Consider the following 21,978-nt stretch of genomic DNA (forward strand, 5'->3'; position numbering starts at 1 on the left):
CTCACTGAACTACTGCAGCTGATGCTTTCTTGAAAGCAGCACCTCCTGGCTGGAGGCCAACCAACACACTAAAGAAAACTACACACAAGGACCCTCACAGAGTCCACTTCACTCCTGTCCTATCTCTACTGGAGCAAGTGCTGGTACCCATGGCTGAGAGACCTGAAGACAGATCACATCACAGGACTCATCACAAACACTCCCCAATACCAGCCTGGAGTCCAGCAGCTCTGCTGGGTGGCTAGACCCAGAAAAGAAATAACAATTATGGCAGTTTGGCTCTCAGGAAGCCCCATCCCTACGGGAAGTGGGAAGAGCACCACATCAAGGGAGCACCCTTGTGGGACAAAAGAATGTGAATAATAGCCCTTGAGCTAGATCTTCCCTCTGACATAGTCTACCCCAATGAGAAGGAACCAGAAAAACAATTCTGGTAATATGACAAAACAAGGTTGTTTAACACCCCCAAAGGAACACACTAGCTCACCAGCAGTGGATCCAAATGAAGAAGAAATCTCTGAATTGCCACAAAGGGGAAATCAGAAGGTCAATTACTAAGCTACTCAAAGAGGCACCAGAGAAAAGTGAATACAAACTTAAAGAAATAAAAAAAAAAAGTTATAGGATATGGATGAAAAAATCTCCAGAGAAATTTATAGCATAAATAAAAAACAATCTCAACGTCTGGAAATGAAGGACACACTTAGAGAAATGCAAAATGCACTGGAAAGTCTCAACAATAGAATTGAACAAACGAAAGAACTTCAGAGGTTGAAGAGAAGGTTTTCAAATTAACCCAACCTGACAAAGAAAAAAGAATTAAAAAAAAAAAAAATGAGTGAAGCCGCCAAGAAGTTTGGGATTATGTTAAATGACCAAACCTAAGAATAATTTGTGTTCCCAAGGAAGAAGAGAATTCTAAAAGTTTGGAAAACATATTTGAGGGAATAATCAAGGAAAACTTCTCTGGCCTTCCTAGAGATCTGAACATCCAAATAGAAGAAGCCACCTTTTAATTTTATCCTGTTTACGTAAATACTGCTTTTATTCTTCTAGGTGTGCCATTAGGTTTTATTTTTTATTGAAATGTAATTAACATACCATAAAATTTACTGCTTTTTGAAAGTATACAATTAATTCAGTGATTTTTTAGTATATTTACAGGGTTGTTCAACCATCCACCACAGACTAATTCAAAACATTTTCATCATCCCAAAAAGAACCCCATACTTAGTAGTAGTCACTTCTCACTCCCCCTTTCCCCAGCCTCTGGTAACCATGAATCGACTTTGTGTCTATGTGGATTTACCTATTCTAGAATGATAATATTAATGGAATCATTCAATATGTGGCCTTTAGTATCTGGCTTTTTAAAATTAGGTTTATGTGCTCAAGGTTTATGCTTATTATACTATATGTCATTACTTTGTGGCTGCAGTTTATTTAATTGTATGGATATACCACATTTTATTTATCCATTTATTAATGGACATTTGAGTTGTTTCCACTTTCTAAGTGTTATGAATAATGCTACTATGAACATTCATGTGCAAGTTTTTATGTAAACATATGGTTTTAATTCTCTTGGGTATATACCTAGGACAGGAATTGCTGGGTCATATGCTAGGTGTATCTATGCTTTTTTTTTTTAGAAACTGCCCAACTGCTCATTAGGTTTTAAGCTTCAGTAATTTTCTTGATAATTTTTACTTACTAATACAATTGGGTAGGAGAATGAACATTACAACTCCAGGGTTCAGTACTTCCTCTAAGAATTAAGTTATCATGATGTTCTTGTAAAGAACAGTTTTATAGATTTCTTTATTGAATGTCATTAGGAAAAATGTTGAACATTTTCTTAAATGTATTTCTGCCTAAGGATGAGGTTAGTTATCAGTGTTTTACAGAAATTCTTACATTTTCTCATTACCATATTGAAAAGTATGTAAAATAGTGGTTCAGTGGACCATAGGAATACAAACATTTTTGTAGATGAATATCTTTTAACTGTCAAATTATTTTTCTTACAGGGTTTTGACTCTGGGAGGAGGGCTGCCTTATTTGGAGCACCTTAATCTCTCTGGTTGTCTTACTATAACTGGTGCAGGCCTGCAGGATTTGGTTTCAGCATGTCCTTCTCTGAATGATGAATACTTTTACTACTGTGACAACATTAACGGTAATGCCTTTTAACAATGCAATAATTTTGAAGGAATTAATTTAAACTTTTTTAGCAGTTCTAATAATTTTTCCATTTAGTTTTCTAGATTGCTAATTACCAGACTGCCTTACTTTCAGATTTAGTTAAATTTGATAACATTTTAAAATTACATTTTCATTAATATCTTGAAAGGTAAGTTTTTCTTGCAGATGTATATTCTAAATATCCATTGTGTCAGACTTTTGAGGCATGTAATAGTGTAATCAAAAATGGTAACTTAATGGAAGTACTAAAATTCTTGTTTAAAAGTTTTGGATATTCCTCTAGAGTTCTGTAGCGCTCATTAAGAATTTAGAACTATTTATGTTCTAGATATACTGCTTTCTTAGGGATAATAGACTCATTTTTCTTGTAAGATGGCTTTATCAAATGTAGAAAAATGAGGACTTTAGTAATGTGGACTTCCAGAGTTTCTGGATCTGATGTCAACTCTTACTGAAGATTGAAGGGAGTTGTAGTATTGAGAAGAGGCTGAGATGCTTTAGACATGATTAGGATTCCTATAGTGTTTTGGAAATTGATTCCTGAACCTACTTTCAAAAATCACAAGAAATATTTCTTGATTTTGTTCTTTTAAACATATTCTACCCTACAGTGGGCTTATTGAACATGCTTTTTCAAAGTATGTTCAATGCCTTTTTGCACATTTGATAGTCACTGATAGAGATTGAATTTCCCAGAAGCATAAGAAGCTGCTCTTCTGTTATTAATAAGCAAATCAACCTCCTGTATTTATAACTGGAGAAAATTTTAAATGGCTCAGACTACTGTGTACCTGTCTTTTTATACTACGCCCTATTGTCTTTGAGTGCCCAATTCACCTTAAGTGACAGGAAAATCAACAAAATTTTTCTCAGGCAGAACAATTGACAGGAGTCAGGAAGACCAGAGGGAGTAATGACATACCAGAAAGTGGAGAAATGAACAAATCTGCTATTTCTCGAGATTAGATTTTCCTTAAAATATGTAAGAGGAAACTGAAGATTGCAGCTCTCTTATTTCTGGAATCACATTGTTATACAGGAGATGACCTCCCATGTTCTTGATATATCAACACTAAGTTGGACATTTCTTGTTTTCTGTTGCCTTCTGTGTATAATCAAGGGATGGCCAAAGGGAATGTCATCGTAGTTGGTTAAAGTGAATGTCACTGTAGTTGCAACATGCTAAGCCTATGAAAACAGTGTGATTGATGCAGTGAAGCTGTTACTTTTGTGGATGCTCTGGATTTGAGACAGGAGTTTTGTTTTGTTAACATAAAGTTATTTCATTGTAGGTTTAGTGCTATACTTTCTAAGGCTTATAGGACATATTATCAAGAGTAATTAATAAGCAATTTTTTTTATCAGAAAATTTTATTTGTATGTTGCACTTGAATTTTTCATACTGATTTCAGCATAGGTTATGCTTCGGAATAAATCTCACTATCAAATTCATCATTTATTTTTGGGTACATAGATGTTACTGGGTAGAGGGAGGGGACTGGGTTTCAGATTTTTTTTATGCTTACTTGTTTTATGTTTATATGTTTTTAAACTTTGAAAAAATTTAGATGATGGGATAAAATGAAATACTTAAAATCTTTTGCACTTTGTCCTTATGCATTTCCTCTAAACTCGTTTTGAATATGTAGTTTCAGAGGAGCTACTATATTCCTATTGTTGAATGTAAAATTTTTTTGGATAAATGACTGATTTTTTAAAATAAATGAATTGTAATGAAGATATCTGACTGAAAGATTTGAAAGGAAATTGCAGTGCTTGTATAATGCAATATTAACTCTCCTTTTATAGCTTATTGAAGCATGATTTGGGGGAATGGAAAGCCTTTAAAATTTACAGATGACTTGTTATATAACTTGTGTCTGAGTTCCACATAGGTTGTTGTTAAAGCAATGCTCTCTTATAGTCTTTTCCTTAAAAGGATATGTGGACAACCTAGAAAGTGTTAGAATGTAGTTGTGTTGTATCCAGTTTTGCAAGATGACACTTGTTCCAGTATCTTTCAAAACAGCTCAGCTTGTATAGTAGATATCTAGTGAATGCTCAGGGTCCTCCTTGTTACTATTTTTATTATTTCTGAAAGTGGTCAGTGTGTTTTAATACATGGTATTAGAACAATGGAGAAATGTATTTAGGTGACAAATTACATTTCCAATATTTGAAAGTAACATTTAACTAAAAATACATTTTTTAAAAGAAAACATGTATAGTTAACTATCAGATTACTAAATATAAAAGAAGTAAATTATGATAAACATTAGTCATTAAGTAATACATAATAAGTAAAGCAGAATGCACTAGCAGAGATTTTGGAGATGATAAGTTAGTTATCATGTATTCAAGCAGTAACTACCTTGAGCAAGACACTGTACATAAAGTGTCTTGATATAAAATGCAAATCTAGATTCTTCTGAATGATTCTTTATGACTTAAATTTATTTGATAAGATTTGAATATAAAAGTCTTCTTAGCCATAACATTAAAATTTTTTTGTTAACATTTAAGAAGTGTTAAATGAAATAGCATAGTTGTAGAGCTGTGAAGAAGGTATGAACAATGACACAAAATAAACTTTTTTACTGATTTGCATTTCAATGTGTGTATAATTTATAAATTAAGATAGATTAGCTCATAGTTTTAGAGGTGACCCAGTCTCAGATGATGTGCTCTTTTATGTTTCTAATTTAAGTTAAAGAGGAATTAAAGGTAAGTGAAGGTAAGTGCAGATATACAGCATAAGTAATATACTTAGAACCCAGTAAAAACAAGTTATTCAGTAATAAAAATCTGGAGAAATAATAGCTAACCTGATACTTCCTATCATCTGATACTTAAAAATGCTTCTTATAAGATTATTCCTTACCATGCATTTAAATATTTTAATGATTATTATATTTTTCTATTTTCTTTATTATTCTTTAATGTAATTTAGGCTTTATATATCTTAACCATTTGGGTTCTCTATCCTACACTGAGATGGAAGTTTGCTGGTGATAAGTCAAATATTTAAAGGGAACTACCTTGTGAATTGTCTTTGTCTATTAAAGCATAGCTGTCTACCTGGCAATCCATCATATCTTCGTCATATTTCTTTCTAATGCTCCCTCACCTTTTCTGTTGTCCATTTATTCTGTTGTCCATTTATTCATTTTCTGAACAGTCCTTTTGTGTTACTTTAAGGATTTTATTGTTGATGTTGCTTATACTTTCCATGTTTTGGAAGGTGCTAGTCTCCTGTTTCTATAATGTGATACTGAATTTAAAACAGTGCTTGTCTTCATTTTTGTTTTGACTCAGGCCTTCAGCAAATCCTTTAATGGATGCTGTCACTTTTATGATTATTGGGATCAAATACCAGTAACTACTCTGTTATTAACCTTATCAAAGGATTGTAGTTTTGAGTCATTTAATATTACAGTTACTGATTAAGTTCCTATAGGCTTCTTTAAGCAGATTCTGCTTTCAAATTTGAAAACAATATATTAATTCTCTCTCTTTACTCTGTACACTTAGAATCTCACTGAAACTCAATTCTAGTGAACTTAGAATGTATTCAGAGTTCTTGCTTATATTCATGTAAAATGTGCCTACTCAGTGAGTGGGCACATTTTACATGAATATAAGCAAGAACTTTGTTTTGTGATAAATAAGGAGATGCTGACAGTAGGTTTGTGCTTTTTACTTAATACAGGGTAAGAACTTTTATTCCTACATTTTTCTTCCCCCATTATCTCTGCAATCATCCCTTAGACTTCAAGAGCAAAATGACCCAGGTAGCTAGGGTAGAAACTGAGCATGTGGACCCTACATCTTTTGAGGAGGATGGTGAAAAACTGTGTCGTGTCAGGTTAGATCTGAATCTCTAGGAGAATAGCTTTTTTGATCTGTTTGCTCCTTTGAGTCTCCCTTTTACTTTATCCTTTGAAAATCAGTTGCATACTTCACTTCCATTGCTTGCAGGCATGGCGTATGATTTTTCTCAGGCTACTGTTGAAATTTAGCATAATATTTCTCCTTTATCTTTCTGTCCTTTAAAAAAAAATAGGACTATAGTAAGTCCTCAGTGTTGGTGATACGTTTTTGGAAACTGACTTTAAAGAAAACAACATACAGGAAGTCCTCAAATAGTGTCATTTCATTATAATGATGCAAACAAAACAGCTAGCTTTGTTATACGTTATTTTGCTTAGAGTCGCAGTTTCTAAGAACCTATCGATGTTAAATGAGAACTTAACGTTATGGACATTTTGAAATATTTGAGGAGTTGCAGTTTGGAAAATTTGTATGAGAGTCTTCATGTCTCTTCTTCTTTAAAAAAATTTAGAATGGAATTTTAATCTGATAAAATGATAATCAGATCCATTTTGGCAAAACCCAGTGAATCTGGCATTTCATGATGGACTATGGGTCAGAGCAGGGGAATGGCAGTGAGGCAGGGCTTGTGTCTTGAGGTGAGACACTAGGTGATTGGTGGACAAAACAGTGAGCAGTGTAAGGGGTGAGGAAAGACAAGCTAAGAAGGGGAAAGATGGGGATTGGGTGGTGCACAGTAGGTAAAGCTGGCATTATATTCTAAGGAAAAACTTGGTTAAAGATTGGCAGTGGGAGAAGAATTTCAGATCATAGGGTTCCTTCTCAGGGCATTTTTAATAAGTATTCAATACATACTAAAACATTTTATCTTGATTGTGATTAAGATGATTAACATTGTATCTTATTATAAGGGAAAATAATTTTAACACAATGCCGCTTTTTGAATTTTAAATATTTGACATATTTCACTTTTCATTTAAAGACTAGAACAGATTGTTATTTTGATTAAATAAAAATTGGCTTTAGTAATTCAACTTTATATATAAAATAATTTTAAACTTCCTGTTACGGAAAAATTTAACGTCGAATAATGTAATGAACCCTCATGTACCATCAACTTCAGCAGTTCACCTGTGGCCAGTCTCTTTTCATCTATACCATTGCTCATTCCCATATCTGCCCCCCCCATTAAGCTAATCACAGGTGTCATATCAACGTAAAAATTTAATATGACCGAAAGCATAAGCTGTGGTAGTTCCACATATGTGCGTAATGTTTATTAGTTTCTTTCCTAAGACTGTATGTCTTAAGAAATTTGCCCTTTGTATTTTGTATGTGCCATTTGGGGAATATAAGGAAAAGTTAAATTTCTGGAAATTAATGTGTTCTGTGTGTTTAGTTGGAAGTAATTATTATGGTGGTATTAGCCTAGTTGCTTTTTTTTTTTTTTTTTTCAATTGAGTGCTGTTTTAGAAAACAAAAATAAATTTAAAATGCGTTTTTGAGTTAATCCTAGATATCACACCAGAGTACTGTGATTTTTCAGTTACAATCCATTTGATATATTCTGTAGTAAAATTATATTTCATGTACAGTTTTCATTTTGTATTGTTCCTTATATCACAATTTGCAAGTATTTTGGTTGTTCTTGTTGATATGTAAAGAACTAATTAACTATTCCTTATTTGTTCATGGTGCAGACATACTGAAAGACTTCAATATAGTTGAAACAATCTTTCCCACATGTGCCTGCTTTTATGAAAATATTCATTCAGAGTACTTGACATTTGAATATGTGCTATGAAACTTCTTCTTTGATACTTTCTAATTCTCAGCTATGTTTCCTAATGGATCTTGTATCTAGTGCCTAGGTAGCATAGTGTGACTGGGATAAAATGTCAGTTATTCCACAAATGTTTTATTATTCTTTGTAAGTGAATGATAGTTTTTACTATGTCTTAGATAAAGTTTAATTGATCACTCATTATATATTTAACTTTGGATATACATTTAACCCTGCCATATATAGATATTTTTGGCTGTAAATACTAAATAAAAATATGGCAAATGTATTAAGTCTTTGTCCATATAGTTTATTTTGCTTTAAAATTTGAATGTAATGTTTATTGTAATTGCTCAATAGTGAATTCTTTAGCTGATCAATTAGTTAGGGCTGTTTTTTTGCCTTTATTACATTTCTAGGGAGGATGTTCAGATTATAAGAATCTTTTTATAAGTTAGCTTTGCAGTCTTCTGTGGATTGTCTCCTTTCCATTTTGGATTTTTATATTGTAAAGTTGTTGCTAAAAATTATTTTTTTCCCTTCCACTTACCTTTTGGACCATGAAGGATATATTAATTAAAGTCAAGCTGCTGTTGATTTTTGTGTCTGAATAATTTCTTAAACACTCATCATGAGATTTACTTCTGTGATATAAGTACTGCTAGTAAAACCAATGAATATTTTGGCTCCTTCATAAGCAAAATTTTTTTTATGTGATCTCTAAGAAATTCCTCCTTTCACATTTTTCTGTTTTCATACAGGTCCTCATGCTGATACCGCCAGTGGATGCCAGAATTTGCAGTGTGGTTTTCGAGCCTGCTGCCGCTCTGGCGAATGACCCTTGACTTCTACCTTTGTCTACTTCATTTAGCTGAGCAGGCTTTCTTTCATGCACTTTACTCATAGCACATTTCTTGTGTTAACCATCCCTTTTTGAGCGTGACTTATTTTGGCCCCATTTCTTACAACCTCAGAAATCTTAATTTACCAGTGAATTGTAATGTTGTTTCTCTTGCAAATTATACTTTTGTTTTAGAAACGGATTAGGTCTTTTCAAAAGGGTGAGAACAGTCTTACAGTTTTCTTTTAAATGAAATGCTTTAAAGAATGTTGGTAATGCCATGTCATTTAAAGTATTTCATAGATTATTTTGAGTTTTAAAGTCCATAAAGGTGATTGGTTCTCTTTATACATTGACACTGTATCAAGCTTTGCAGATCTTTTCCGACATACATGTCTGAAGAGTTATTTTCAAAGACAGCACATTTTTGGAAACTAATCTGTTTTCTGTAATATTTCCTTTATTTCAACAATTCTCAGAAGACCAATTCAAACAAACCCACATTTAAGATTCTTTAGGATTATAGAAAAAATTGGCTTCTGGGTGTTAGCTCAGTGAGCTAGGAAAGCACCAATCCATATTTGTTTCCATTAAGGATACCTTGTTCTCACCACTGTCCCTATATCGTCAAATTTGGGAGAGATTTTTTAAACTACCACAATCATTTGAAGAAATGTATAAATAAAATCTACTTTGAGGACTTTACCAAGTAATACTGTTGTGTTGTGATTTTTATTATAAATCTCAATCCAGGTTTACTTTAGTATAGAATAGGACTAAATACTTTGTCTTTGGAGCTCCCATGAACTCATTACCCTGACAAATAGTTTTAGACAGATACTGAATTTTGTTGAGCTGAATTTTCTTTTTGAAATTAGTCAGTAGTCAAAATTTGAATCTGTAAGTTTATCTACTTTGCTTTGTTAAAACATCATGAGAGTGGAGGCCTGCCACCCAGAAAGGCACATACTAGTGCCTTTTAGTACAATTTTATGTCATGCAGAAGAAAATGGCTATGTTCCTCCTATTGATATAGATGTAGGCATACGTCATTTTATTGCGCTTTGCTTTATTGCACTTGGCAGATAATGCATTTTTTACAAATGGAAGGTTTATGGCAACTCTGTGTTGAGCCTGTCTATTGGTGCCATGTTTCTGATAAAACTTGTCCCTTCACGTCTCGTATATTTTGATAATTCTTGGAGTATTTCATAGTTTTTCACTGTTATTAAATCTGTTATGGTGATCTTTGGCCAGTGATTGTTGTTACTATTGTAATTGCTTTGGAATGCCATGAACTGTGCCCTAATAAGACAGATAACTTAACTGATAAATATTATATATGTTCTGATTGCTCCACCGACCAGCGGTTCCTATCTCTCTCCTCCTCAGACCTCCCTCTTCCTAGAGACACAACAATATTGAAATTAGGCCCCAGCTAATAACCTTGCAGTGGCCTTTAAGTATTGAAGTGAAAGGAAGAGTCATGTCTCTCACTTTAAATCAAAAGCTAGAATTGATTAGACTTAGTGAGCAAGGCATGTTGAAAACTTAGGCCCAAATCTACACTTCTTGTGCCATACAGCGAAGTTGTGAATGCAACAGGAAAGTTCGTGAAGGAAATTAAAAGTGCTACTCCAGTGAACACCCAATGATAAGAAAGTGAAACAGCTTTTTTACTGATATGGAGAAAGTTTTAGTGGTCTGGATAGATGAAACTAGCCATAAAATTCCCTTAAGCCAAAGCCTAATTTAGAGTAAGACCCTAACTCTCTTCAATTCTATGAAGGGTGAGAGATGTGAGGAAGCTTCAGAAAAGGCTGAAACTAGCAGAGGTTGATTCATGAAGTTTAAGGAAAGAAATCTTCTCTATAACATAAAAATACAAGGTGAAGTACCAAGTGCTAATATAGAAGCTGCAACAAGTTATTCAGAAGATCTAGCTAAGGTCATTGATTTGAAAGTGGCTACACTAAATATCAGATTTTCAGTGTGTGGACAAAACAACCTTCTATTGGAAGAAGATGCCACCTAAATCTTTCATAGCTAGAGAGGAGAAATCAATACCTGGCTGAAAAGGGCAGGTGGACTCATGTTAGAGATTGGTGCAGCTAGTGACTTTGTTGAGAATGCTCATTTGCCATTCTGAAAAACCTAAGGCCCTTAATTAATGCTAAATCTACTCTGTGCTCTATAAATGGAACAACAAAGCCAGTATGACAGTACATCTGTGTACAACATGGTTTGCTGAATATTTTAGGCCCACTGTTGAGACCTGCTCAGAAAATTTCTTTCAAAACGTTAACTGCTTATTGACAAGGCTCTTGGTCACCCAAGAGTTCTGATGGAGATGTACAAGGAGATTAATGTTTATATGCCTATTAACACAACATCTATTCTGCAGCTCCATGCAGAATTACTCCATGGATCAAGGAATAATTTTGATTTTCAAGTCTTATTAAGAAATACATTTGGTAAGGCTATAGTTGCTATAGATAGTGATTCCTCTGATGGATCAGGGCAAAGTGAATTGAAAATATTCTGGAAAGGATTCAATTAGAAGGATTCACCATTCTAGATGCCATTAAGAATATTCGTGATTCATTGGAGGAGGTCAGAATATCAACATTAACAAGAGTTTGGATGAAGTTGATTCCAGCTCTCAATGGATGTCTTTGTAGGGTTCCAGACTTTAGTGGAGGAAGTCACTGCAGATGTGGCAAAAATAGTAAGAGAACCAGAATTAGAAATAGAACCTGAAGATGTGATTGAATTGCTGCAATTTCATGATAAAACTTGAATGGATATAGAGTTGTTTCTTATGGATAAGCAAAGAACATTTGTTTCTTGGTCAGGCGCAGTGGCTCACTCTTGTAATCCCAGCACTTTGGGAGGCTGAGGCAGGAAGATTGCTTGTGTCCAGGAGCTCAAGACCAGCCTAGACAACATAGTGAGACCCTGTCTCTACAAAAAATAAAAAATTAGCTGGGTGTGGTGGTGTGTACCTGTAGTCCCAGCTACTTGAGAGACTGAAGTGGGAGGATTGCTTGAGCCTAGGAGGTTGAGGCTGCAGTGAGCCATAATCACACGACTGCACTCTGCCTGGATGACAGAGCAAGTACCCTGTCTCAAAAAAGTTTTTTGAGATGGCCTCTACTCCTGGTGAACATGCTGTGAACATTGTTCAACTGACAACAAAGGATTTAGAATGTTACATAAACTTAATTGATAAAGCAGTAAGGGAGTTTGAGAAGATTGACTCCAGTTTTGAAAGACATTCTGTGGGTAAGATGCTGTCAGCATTTCATGCTACAGAGAAATCTTTCATGAAAGGAAGAGTCAGTCAGAGCAACAAACTTCATTGTCTTATTTTAAGAAATTCTCACAGCCACCCCAACCATCGGCAACATCGAGGCAAGACCCTCCATCAGCAAAAAATTACAATTTACTGAAGGCTCAGATGGTCATTAGCATTTTTGAATAGTGAAGTATTTTTAAATTAAGGTATGTACATCTTTGTGATAATGCTTTTGCACACTGAATACACTATAATATAGTGTAAACATAACTTTGCACTGGGAAACCAAAAAAATTGGTGTGACTCATTTTATTGCAATATTCACTTTATTGCAGTGCTCTGGAACCAAGTGCACAGTATCTCCGAGGTATACCTGTACATGCAAACCTGTGGAAGATGAAGTAATCTTGCAGTCTTAGATATTTATTTGTTTTATTTATTTGGAGAGAGGAGGAGGAGTAGCAATAAAAACGGGTAAACATTCAGTTCAGGCGAAGTGTCTTAGTGTTGTCTAAAGATAAAGGAAGAATCATTTGATGGAATATAAATAACTCATTACTGCTTTTTATTTCTACTAACATTTGAATTAAACACGGCAAAGGAGGAGGAATTCTGAAGGCTCTAATGATGCTCTCTTTAAAGCTTTACCTTGCTCTGAGGTAAAACTTGGTAAGTTTCTCTCACTTTCATTCCATTGCTGTTAATATTTGCCCAAGCAAAAGGTAAGTAAGTACAAACGAATAGAGGCAGGAAGCTCATAATGTACTCTACTGTGGGTAGTCTCAATTGAATTTCAGGGTCAAGTAGCAGAGACGAGGCAGACTACTAAATAAAACACTTTGCACAGTTTGAAAACATGATAATTTTATTATTTGCCAATAATATGTTCTTCTGATGTGATGCATATAATTTAAAATTTTCTCATATCCTGTGTAGTTTTTACATGATACAAAAAGTACAGTGAAAAAAATTACCTGTTGCGTATAAGAGAGGCAACATAGATCCAAACAGACAAAACATTTTTGGGGTATGGGTGTATGTATACAGCTAAAGCAAATTCAACATTAGGAACATCAATATTATGTACTCCAGTACTATACACAGCGTCAATTAAAGGCTTCACTTCAGAATAAGGCATGTGAAGGGGAAATCCAGAGAACTGAAGGGAAAAAACATTTGTAGTCATTAGTGAAGTTTGAAGATTTAATACATTGTTTCCTATGTAAATGTATGCCATTAATATAATAAGTCTCCTGGATCTCAGTTATTTGCTTGTGTTTTTCTACTCAGCTATTTATTAGCAATACAGAAAATGGAGAGTTGCTTAATACCCATTTTGTTTTCCTTGCTAGCATATAGGTGTTAGTCACCCCATCAGTGTTCCCTCTTTTTGGAAGTACCTAGTACGCATAGTAACCATTCTAATTCCAGAAACATAGGTTAAACTAACAAATACATTTATTTTTTCTTTTTTTTTTTTTTTTGAGACAGGTCTCACTGTCGTCCATGCTAGAGTGCAGTGGCGTGATCATGGCTCACTGCAGCCTCGGCCTCCTGCTGGGCTCAGATGGTCCCCCCACTTTAGCCTCCTGAGTAGCTGGGACTGCAGGAAAGTGCCGCCATGCCTGGCTACTTTTTGTATTTTTTGTAGAAATGGGGTTTTGCCATGCTGCCAAGGCTGATCTTGAACTCCAGGGCTCAAGCGATCCGCCCACCTCAGCCTCCCAAAGTGCTGAGTTTACAGATGTGAGCCATGGCGCCCGACAATAATTTTCGTCCCCTTGGCTACAATGATTGATCCATAGGGATGGGCAAGAGATCAAAGGGAGTCTCAGAGGGGATCTTGGGAAACTTGTTAGGAATAATGGCACATGACGTTCTCCTGCTTTGGGTAGTATGTGCGCAGATGTGAATTCTCTAAGTGTTCCAGCATTTGCTAACATGAGGAAACCCAGTCTTAGGATGATGCCATCATACGGAGGAGGAGGGCAGAATGGGAGGACTTGAAGGAGAATGGGAAAACCCTGATAGCTACCCTCTAAGCTTTACTTAAGCTGGTGAATTCTCTATTGCTCAAGACTGTTTGAGTTTTCTGACACTTGAACTGAAAATATCCTGACTGAGAACCTGCCTTATAAGTTAAAGGATAAATTTTACTCAGTGAGTGATCTAATTTGACCTTCACACTGTTTAGCTAATAAGGCTTACTGTTAAGTCTTAGTTACAAGCCTGCTTTCTAGGTTTTATTATCCAGCTATAGCATGTGAACACAGTACTACAAGCAGGCAGTAGAGAGGGTATATCGTCTGTTAATAACCACCTTTCTTAGCAATGAAAAGCAATCAGTGTAAAACCTTACATCCTTTAAAAAAACTGTTCTAGAGTGTTTTGATCCTTGTGCACAGTTGAGTCTAACATGATTTAGCCAGATGTTTTCATTTTTTTTGATATGTAAATGTATTTCATAAAAGGTATTTTTCATGGGATACTTATATGAAAAATAGTGGTATTTTGCTATTTAGTGATTATTGAGGTTTAAAACTTATAATCACAGTTTTTAGTTTATGCTGCTTTAAATATGTACTTCTGGGAGCAATGTGGGTCTTGTGATTCCAGAAACCTGTTATTGGCTAATTTCCAATTTGAAACAAGGAAATCCACAGTCAGTTTAGGATCCATTTGTAACTTACCCTGTAGTCTCCCAGCTGCTTTAGCAGTTCTGCTCTGTGGTCATCTTCTACATCTTCTCCTTGACTTTTTTCTAACAGAGGCAAGAAGTGACGCAGAGTAGAGGTACAATATCTATTCCACCGAGTCAGATGGCGTGGCCTCCAGTCCATGATTTTTTCTTTTAGTATTTTTTCAATCCTGGTCACAAAACATAAACTCCATTTTTTGGTGACTCACTTTTCCCTTGTTAAAAAATATATGTAGTATGTAGTGGGGATTCAGATGATTGTATAACTACATTTTTGTTGATGGAGTTGTGATCCTCCAGGCATAATTAATGTCTAATGGCTACTCCCTGGAGATTCAGAATTAACATGCAGTCCTGTCCTTAAGGGTTGTATATGAGTTGAGATGGGAAATAGGCCTATAAATAGAAAGTATGTGTATCCTAAGAGCTATAACAGATACTTGAAATGTAACACAGAAGCACAGAAGAGGGAGTACTGAATGACTTGGGGATAGCAAAATTCAATACATGCAGCAAAAGTTTATTAATATTAATTTTTTTTAAGGCAGGATCTTGCTCTCTTGCCCAGGCTGGAGTGTAGTGGTACAATCACAGCTCACTGCAGCCTCAACTCTCGGGCTCAAGTGATACTCCCACCTCAGCCTCCTTGGTAGCTGGGACCACAGGTGCATGCCACTATGCCTGGCTATTTTTTTTCTTTTTTGGTAGAGACAAGGTCTTGCTGTGTTGCCCAGGCTGGTCTCAAATTCTTGGGCTCAAGCGATCCGCCAGCCTTGGCCTCCCAAAGTGTTGAGATTACAGGTGTGAGCCACTGCGCGTGGCCATGAAATGTTTTTTGAAATGTTGTACAGCTATACTCATTGGTAGCATATATACGGACAGATGAATTAGACACAGGCATAAGAAGTAGGGCTTATGTTGAAAGCCTCAAGTATTTGTGGGGCTGTTAGTGTCTTGTGATTTATTCATATCATGAATAGTGAATTCTATTCATGATGATGGATTTTTTTTCTAAATTGCCTTAAAACTGCCTTTAAAATACCAACATCATGGAAACTTTATTTGTGGTAAGTACAGGTATTGGGTTCATAGGGTGTGAAGTTTAAGCATAGAATGAAGGAAAATAGCTACTATTTATTGAGCCATTATTTACTAGATACTGCGCGAAGTGCTCTTTGTAGATTTTTATTTAATCTCACTAATAACCTTATGAGGTAGGGATATTGTCCTGATTTTACAGATGAGAGGACAGTTTGAGGCAGGATAAGTGATTTGACTAAGGCAAAGGAGCTGGGATTCAAAGCCTCTTGTACATTCCCTAACTAATTGCATGGGTTTAGAGACCTAGATAACTTCTCGTCGTTCAGTAGTCATAGGGATCATTTCTTTTTTGGCACTTAACACATCTTTGTTTTGGGTTTCAAGACGGTCTGCACAAGAAAGTATGGACGAATTGTCAGGCATTTTAATATTGGAGAAATAAATGACTTGGGTCTAATCAATAGCATGTTGAAGCTATCAGAAAAAAACAAAATGTTTGGAGATTAGTTGTTCTAGTTGGGGATCTTGAATAAGGCATTATGGAGAAATTGAGAGTAAATGAGAGTAAACCAATATTTTCTAGTAATAATGCCTCAAGAGGGGTCACACAGCTTAATACAGTAGAAACAGTACACATGCCTTGAAATCAGAAAGGTTGGGCTGGGCTCAGAAGCCCCCTTTAACACTTAAACAAGTATGTGGACTTCTCTGACCCTCAGTTTTCACACTGTGAAACCAGGAGAATAATTTCTATTTTACAGGGTTATGAGAATTATGGAGACTCACATAGGCTCTTACTGATCTTTTCCATGTGTTAGGTCCATAAACTAGCTGCAGTTCAATAGGACCAAAGAGGTATATTTAAGCTAAGGATTATGATGTGCCTCAACAATACCTATAACATGATGTTAAACTCATGTTTCACTCAAAGTGGAGTCTCTGTAGAAGTGTGTATTACTGGTCTTCCACTCTGGTTGGTTCCACAGCATGCTGATGCTAAAGGTTCCTTTTGAGTCATGGGATTTAGAGATCACATCTGTGTTTAGAATCTATAAACATGAATTAAAGTTAAGTTGCCTAAATTGTTTCACGTTCATTCAGGCTGACAGTGGTTTAAAGTTTGGTATTATACTCCTAGTGACAGATTACATGTGGATTTATGGATGTTACGTTACCTGTCTTGTAGCTCAGCTGCAGCTGCTTTGTCTGAGCGCTGGTAAATTAGCTCTTCAGGCTATAGAAGAGAAAATAGTTCAGAAAGTATAAAAATCACCTACAGTTAATTTGAACAGCTGTCCATCCTTTTAAAAATCTTTCAAAAAATCAATGAAATCTCAGACATTAAGATATAGAAAATAATATAATGCATGCTGATGGACACATGAACCACCATAAGTAAAACATCATAATATAGTGCTCTGTAGTTCTTTCTCAGTTTCATTTTTCTTCTCTCTTAACAGAAGTAACCATGACCTGAATTTGTTTTAGCACCCCTTCGTTCAACAAGTACTGATTATTTGCTGTGTGCTAGGCACTTTCATAGGTGAGAGGGATAGGGATTTGGCTATGAATAAAAATTCCTGTCTTCATTAATACAATGTGTTTATGTTTTTATTACAGATATATGTACCCCTAAACATTTTATTGTTTTGTATGTTTTCTAAACTTTACCTAATTGTTTTATGAACATGCAACTTGTGCTTTCTCCCTTAACTTTATATTTAGTGGCAGCAACAAACATATTTTTAGAGGGCTTACTAAGATTCATTAATGCTGATTGTTCTAACTGCTGTAAAATATTCCATCATGTAACATAATTTTTCTCTTCTGTCATTCCAACTCTTTTGCTATTTCAGGCAATGCTTCTATTAAAAATGTTGTATATATCACCTTATACACATATGGGAGAATTTCTCTAGGGTAATGTTCTTCAAAGCGTTTTCTGAAAGGTAGATTCAGAGTATAAAATACATTGTATTACAAACCTAGTACACACATACATATATCTATCAAATGAAAAAAAGTTTTAGTAAACTGCTTATGCTTACTACTTACAATCTACTACTGGTCAGGACCCTGTAAGTTAATTTTATGAGCCCCTAGTGGATCACACCCTGCAGTTTAACTTGATGTTTCATTAAAAATCATGAAATCTATTTAGTAAATTGAGATGAGCATTTAAAAAATTTAGATGGAATACATTTTGTGGTACTTTTATATGTCATGAAACTTTTTATATCAAAACTTCCACATATGTGTAAGATGTATATACTGGTCCTTTCACATATATGTACATATATATGTCCATTTCTTGTTGTGAGTTGAACTCAGATGCGTTTGATAAACAAATACTGTTCTAGACTACCCAGGAGTAAAAAATATCTTGTAAGCCAGTATAATGATTTCCTGTCTTTTACTTTGTCTACATTTAATTGTTAATAAAAGATTTATACCTGAACACTGGAAAGGCCAGGGTATGGAAGGCTTCTTGAAAAGAAAGATTTCCATAGCTTGGGCTTGGTGACATCAAAATTTATCCTTAGTGGAGAATCATATCGTTGAATATTAAACCAAATCTAAGAAATACAAGACTATATTAGCATATATGTTAGCATATATACATACACATGTGTGCATGGATGTATGTGTGGCAGAGGCAGCAGAGAGACAGCAAGTGTTCATACAGGCCGCACACTTTTTGTCATTTTTTGATTACAAAAATTGTGTACATTTTACAATCAGTGGCATCATACAGTTGTCATTGGCCATTTTTTCACATTTTTTATCTGAAGTTGGGGGTGGACCTTAGTGTTGACTATAGATTTGATAAAGTGAGGTGGTTTTTTGTTATAAAAACCAAGGCCACTTCTTTCTTAGGCTAACCTTAACTGACCCTTCTTTTCCCAGCCTCCTAATTGAATGAGTGTTCATTCATCTCTTTGCATCCACAGCAACTGTAGTCTCTGAGATAGCCCTTGTCTTGGTGAGGCAGCGTAGCATGTTGGTTCTGGAACCAGACCACTTGCGTTTTAATTTTGGCTCCAACATTTACTAATTGTGTGACCTTGGATGATTTATGTCACTCTGTATGCCTCAGTTTCCTTCTCTGTAACAGTGGGTTAATGAATAGTATCTACTTCATAAGGTTGAGTTGATTCAGTGAGTTAATCTGTACCTCTTAGAAAAATGCCTGGTATGTAGTAAATGCTCAATAATTGTTAGCTATTTTAAAATTATTATTAGTTAGCATTGTTTATAATTGCCTGTCTATTCATGTCTACACTAGGCTGTTAGACTTTTGTCCTGAGGACATTCACCATGTGCCTTATTTACCATTGTATCTTTAGCACCTAGCATAGCTCCTGGCATACAGTAGTCATACTGAAAAGCTATGTACATGAATTTGTCCATTCAGTATATTTAATCAGCTACCTACTATGTTGAGGCTCAGTTCTAATTACTGGGGATAAAGCAGTGAATGAAATAGATTTTCTACCCTCATGGAGTATCTAGTAAGAGAAGGTAGCAAACAAATAAGCAAACAGGCAGGCACTGAGGCTCACACTCATAATCCCAGCAGTTTGGGAGGCCAAAGCGGGAGGATCACTTGAGGCCAGGGGTTCAAGACCAGTTTGGACAACATAGTGAGACCCTCATCCCTAAAAAAATTTTTTTTTTTTTTTTTTTTTTAAAGAAGTAGCAAGGTGTGGTGGGGTGCGTTCCTATAGTTCTAGATGCTTGAGAGGCTGAAGTGGGAAGATTGCTTGAGCCCAAGATTTCAAGGCTCCAGTGAACTGTGGTCACACCACTGTACTCCAGCCTGGATGACAGAGCAAGATCTTGTCTAAAGCAACAACAACAACAACAAAAACCAAGTAAACACATGGGATATCAGATGTTGCATGATGTGGTAAATTGTATCATTAGCCCCAATTCTACACTCCTTTCTATATGCGTACCCTTTCTCAAGTTACTTTGCAGTTCCTCCCACTAAAAGAGAAGAAATATACTTCTGCATTCCTTGACTTTTGGCCAATGGACTGGGACAGAAGTCAGTGCATGGTTTCTGAGTCTACGTTTAAGAAGCTTTGTGTGCTTCTGCTTGTCCTTTTGTGCCTCTGCCATTGTCACTACAAACACACATGAAGCTGAGCTCTCTCAGTTGACTCACAGATCTGCTGTAAGAAGCAGAGCTTGTCTTGCTACCACAACTTGCAGCAGAGTTGCCCAGCCTCAATTAGCAGAACCTCCCCAGCTGACTCAGATCCCTGAGAATAAATGTTTGAAGCCATTTAGTTTGGGGGTAGGTTTTTACTGTCTTTATTGTGGCAGTAGTTAATTGTGCAAGGGCTATGGAGGAAACAAAAATGGAACATTTTAAGGCAGGCAGGGAAGTTCTAACTGGAAAAATGACTTTTCATCAGAAATGCAAGAAGTGAGGGAGAAATTTATGACGATATCCAGTAAGGGGGCAGTGGTCATTTGTGCCTAGGAAACAGCAAATGTAAAGTATGCTTTGTTATGTTTGAGGAATAGCAAGGAATATGAAGTAGTTTTAAAGAATGAGCAAGCTGGAGACAGCAAGTAAGAAATGACATTATCAGATGAAGGGGGAGAGAGGTGGGTAGGGTGGGTATCAGATCATGGAGGCCCCGTGGGCCATTTTGAAGATTTAAGCTTTGACTCTTAAGTGAGATAGGAAGTCACTGGAGTATTTGGGTAGAGGAGTGACATAATTTGCCTTTTATTTTAACAGGAATTTTCTTTGCTGTTTTGAGATTAGACAAATGAAGGAGGGTCAAATGGTGAAACCTTAGTTAGGACGCTTATTTTGAATAATCTGGGTAAGAGCTACAGTGACTTGAACGAACAGCTAGCAGTAAAAGTGGAGAGATGTGGTTGAACTCTGGGTGTACTGTGAAGGTAGAACCAGTAGGATTTGGTTTGGATGTAGGAGAGAGAGGAATCAAAGATGACTCCAAGGATTTTGGTCTAAATAACTGGACTGATAGAATTGACATTTATTGAGATGGGAAAGACTGCAAAGGGGAATCAGGAGTTCAAGTTTGGGCATCTTAAGTTTGAGTTATCTGTCTGACATCCAAATGAGGATGCTGAGCAGGTGATTGGATATTTGAGTCTGAAGTTCTGGGGAGCTAGGTGAGCTGGAGATATAAACTTGGGAATCATCGGCATATATATGGTGTTTTGGGAGGAAGTATAGATAGAAAAGAGGTTTGATGAACTTTGAGGATCTCTAATGTTTCAAGTTTGGAGAATACAGAACAAGTAGCAAAGGACATAGAGAAGTAGAAGCCAATAAGGTAGGAGGCCTTGACTTGGAATCCAAATCAGAAAATTGGCTTAAGACAAGATCTTTAAGAACTACAGTTTGGCTATAGAGTAGGGAATGTTCAGAAAAGTAGTGGGAAATTGCACTGCATACATGGGGTTTGAAATCCAAGGTGTAAAGTTTACTCTTAAATCTGTATGCAGTGAAGTTCCCCTAGTACTTTCTGAGCCAGAAAGTGATGAAAGCTTAATCAGGTATCAGTGTATCAAAAAGTGAACTCAATTGGGGGTACTATTTAGTTAGTCATTTATAGAAATGTAGGGCAAAACCATAATGGCATGACCTGGGAAATAGCAGAGATGGCATCTATAAGATTTGGCCTCTATATTTAGGATTGAAGTAGAATGAAGTAAGGGAGAGGGAAAATCAAGAATAATTCTAGGGTTTGAATCAGGATAAGTGATAACCATAGAAATAGGAAGCCAGGAAGGGACCTGGTTTTGGGGGAAATGATTTGAGTTTTGCATGTGCTGTGTTTGAGATTTTGATAAGGCACCTGGGTATCTAGCAAACAGTTGAAAATTCAAGACAAAGGTTCTGGGGCTGGTTACAGAATTATGACTTCTCTACCAGGATAAACTAGATAGAGCCACAATTAATAATAATAGGTGTGGTCCTAGAAGAATCTAAATACAGAGTCTTTAGGAACTTCTATTTTTAAGGGATGGGAAGAAAAGCCAGTGAAAGAAACAACTGCAGAGTAATGAAGACCAAACTATCCTTTATCAGTAAACTACGGAGGGGGAAAGTGTTTTTTCGTGAAGAAAGTTAGTGATTTTAATGTTAAATGACAGAAAAGGGGAGGAGTGAAAATGAGAAGCAGCTATTGGATTTATTTATTCATTAGCAAGACAATGGTGCTTCTCAGTTTAATTTCTGCAGTATGGTCAGGAAGGAAGAGCTAGATTATAGTAGGTTAAGGTCTGAG

At 35.7% G+C, this 21,978-nt stretch overlaps 2 protein-coding genes across 6 annotated transcripts in view; one reads left to right on the forward strand and one right to left on the reverse strand.

Annotated features, from left to right (window-relative positions):
• Positions 1 to 9,373, forward strand: part of LOC105487911 (F-box and leucine rich repeat protein 5) — a 42,037-nt gene extending 32,664 nt beyond the window's left edge. The window contains exons 10-11 of the mRNA XM_011751578.2: positions 2,031 to 2,179; positions 8,581 to 9,373. Coding sequence (XP_011749880.1) covers positions 2,031 to 2,179; positions 8,581 to 8,657 — 226 coding nt within the window. The 3' untranslated portion in view covers positions 8,658 to 9,373. The remainder of the gene's footprint in view (positions 1 to 2,030; positions 2,180 to 8,580) is intronic.
• A 3,427-nt stretch (positions 9,374 to 12,800) lies between these two features.
• LOC105487912 (coiled-coil and C2 domain containing 2A) overlaps positions 12,801 to 21,978 on the reverse strand; it is a 134,102-nt gene continuing 124,924 nt past the window's right edge. For all 5 annotated transcript variants that reach the window (XM_011751583.3, XM_011751581.3, XM_071093837.1 and 2 more), the window contains 4 exons: positions 18,151 to 18,273; positions 16,873 to 16,931; positions 14,649 to 14,826; positions 12,801 to 13,117 (listed from right to left, as the gene is read on the reverse strand). In XM_011751583.3, coding sequence (XP_011749885.2) covers positions 12,929 to 13,117; positions 14,649 to 14,826; positions 16,873 to 16,931; positions 18,151 to 18,273 — 549 coding nt within the window. In that variant the 3' untranslated portion in view covers positions 12,801 to 12,928. The remainder of the gene's footprint in view (positions 13,118 to 14,648; positions 14,827 to 16,872; positions 16,932 to 18,150; positions 18,274 to 21,978) is intronic.

Source organism: Macaca nemestrina, chromosome 3 (genome assembly GCF_043159975.1).
Source record: "Macaca nemestrina isolate mMacNem1 chromosome 3, mMacNem.hap1, whole genome shotgun sequence".
Taxonomy (NCBI): Eukaryota; Metazoa; Chordata; class Mammalia; order Primates; family Cercopithecidae; genus Macaca; species Macaca nemestrina.